General features: G+C 51.8%; 1 protein-coding gene across 1 annotated transcript in view; it reads right to left on the bottom strand.

Annotated features, from left to right (window-relative positions):
* The window catches only part of PPTG_22725 (hypothetical protein), a gene marked incomplete at its 5' end in the record, with an annotated part of 4,240 nt that extends 3,498 nt beyond the window's left edge, over positions 1-742 (bottom strand). Inside the window, one exon of the mRNA XM_008905861.1 lies at positions 62-742. Within this exon, the coding sequence (XP_008904109.1) occupies positions 62-742 (681 nt within the window). The remainder of the gene's footprint in view (positions 1-61) is intronic.
* Between the last annotated feature and the right edge of the window lie 1,478 nt (positions 743-2,220).

Here is a 2,220-nt window from a genome sequence, read left to right on the forward strand (position 1 = left end):
CCGACACACGCGAGTACACGGCGGGGATACCCTGGTCACCACAGCCAGAGCCCCAGCTCACCAAGCCAATCAGAATATCATCCGCATCTCCCTGACCCTTCTCCTTGACCAGCGGGGCACCTGTGTCACCGACGCACGAGTCCCTACCAGGAGCACCGCCAGCACAGACCGACGAGTTGTCGACAACAAATAGAGGAGCGCAGTCTTCGTTGTTCCACACCTCCAGGCCGACACCCTGGAGCTCGTTGGAACGAGTGCCGTTGGGGAAGCTGGTGTCACCCCAGCCCATGACCTTGGTCCACATACCTGCGACGATGTCCGAGTCATCAGCGTTGGGGAGCTTGATAGGGCTGAACTTGCTGGGCTTCTCCAGCGTCAACAACGCAAAGTCGTACGACGCGCTGGAGTCGTTATAAAGGGTGTGGTTCTGAGCAGACATGACCTTGATCTGCTCGCCATCCTTCGTGCCGTTGATGTAGTGCGTGCCCACAGCCACAAAGTTCGGCTGCTGGAAGCCCGTGCATGATCCGGTAGTAAGCACGTGAGTAGGAGAGATAAGAGCGCCACCGCAGTAAGTGTTGCCATCCGCGGTAGAGCGGATACCAGTAGTGTACGCCTTCGTACCGACGGGGACTTCACCTCCGCCGAGGACAAGCTGACGCTCAACGTGCTCGCCGGCAGGGTTGGCAGCGACGGCTCCAAGAGCGAGCGAAGCAGCAGCTAGAGTGGAGACGACCTTCATACTGTTCGTGAAGTGGACGTTGACGGTGCTTGGAATGCGGTGTGCAGTAAGCGGCGAAAACCAGAGTGGACTGCAGGTCGTCAAGATCCCATCGTGATCAAGTCTCGTGTGCCGTTAAGCCAGAGCGCGGTTGTGGTGCCTTCTGCGACGGCGGGATTCGATGAATTGGATCGACAGTATCGAATTCATTGACTCGGCACCTTGGCTTCAAATCGAACCGATTTGAAAACGTGTGGGGTGGCGATAAACCCTACGAATATGGCGGGGGATAATCCATATGCAATTCCACAACAGGCAACATCGACAGATCACCAGCCAGTTCGTGTTTGTCTGTGGACGAGGTTCTTGAATAAGTACCCCACTTCGAAGTATATACACTGTCACCCTGCCTCAATCGTGGCCACATGGCCAAACACTAGCTGTTACGAGGACGGATTAAGCACTGCGGTCCATCCATCATGCTTGGCTGTTAGTACTTCCGATAACGGGTCACTACGTGGTTAGTATTTGATTTTTGTACGCTTGAACCCATGTACAATAATGTATTGTAGACGCTAGGTCGGTACTATACGAGACTGCAGCGACTTTCGCTGTTCGGGAAGGACACTCGAGCACGACTGCATGAACAAGCAGCATATGGGATTAATCCAAGAGTTTGCACAGCACACCTTCCGCTCAGCGTTAAATCGTGAAGGCACGCGTATGATAGTGTATTACGTTGCTATCCCTTCACTTTCAATAAAACTGGCTGCCCTGTGGCGGTTTGTCAACGCCACTGGAGGAGGTAACAGTGAACTAGAACTTTGGTGCACTTTTTCCTAGATCGTGCAAATGCTGTGTGGTCATCGATATCTCCCGCCTCCAAGGAACATCCATCGATAGAAGCAGGAAAAGCCTCATCCAATTGACCCATCGCACCACCAGCACTATCAAAGATGCAAGTCGAGCGGAGCCGCGCAAGAGGGGCTCTTTACGCAGCTTGAAACACAGCAGGAGCACAAATCGCCTCGCTTCGCTCGGTGGGGTTGCCTTACGTTTCATATAAACTCGAATAACACGCTCAGGAATTGGTCCCGGAGAATGCTAAGACAGTATCGGTATCGACAATGACCATGGAGCATTTTTAGCTGACGCACGTGATCTATGGCGCTTCACTCGGCGGGGGCACATAATACCGATTTGGCAGCATAGATAAAAAATAATGTGTGTGTGCTCTTCCAAGACCGTAGTCACCACTATAATGTTATTTTTTTTATTTTGAAGCCCAATCGTAGTTAATTTACGTTTAGTTTTACTCAACTACCGGTGGAGATATTCTCACTTTTATTCATGCCGATGGCGCACCATACCATAAAATTGCCGACACCTGGCCGACTGTGCCGACAAGACATGATTGGTCGAAAATGTAAGAAAACTGATTGATTCAAGTGAATAGATTGACACGGAAGGTGTAGGAAACTTGCGCAGTGCAACACTGG

This window comes from Phytophthora parasitica (assembly GCF_000247585.1).
Source record: "Phytophthora parasitica INRA-310 unplaced genomic scaffold supercont2.22, whole genome shotgun sequence".
In the NCBI taxonomy this organism is placed as follows: Eukaryota; Oomycota; class Peronosporomycetes; order Peronosporales; family Peronosporaceae; genus Phytophthora; species Phytophthora nicotianae.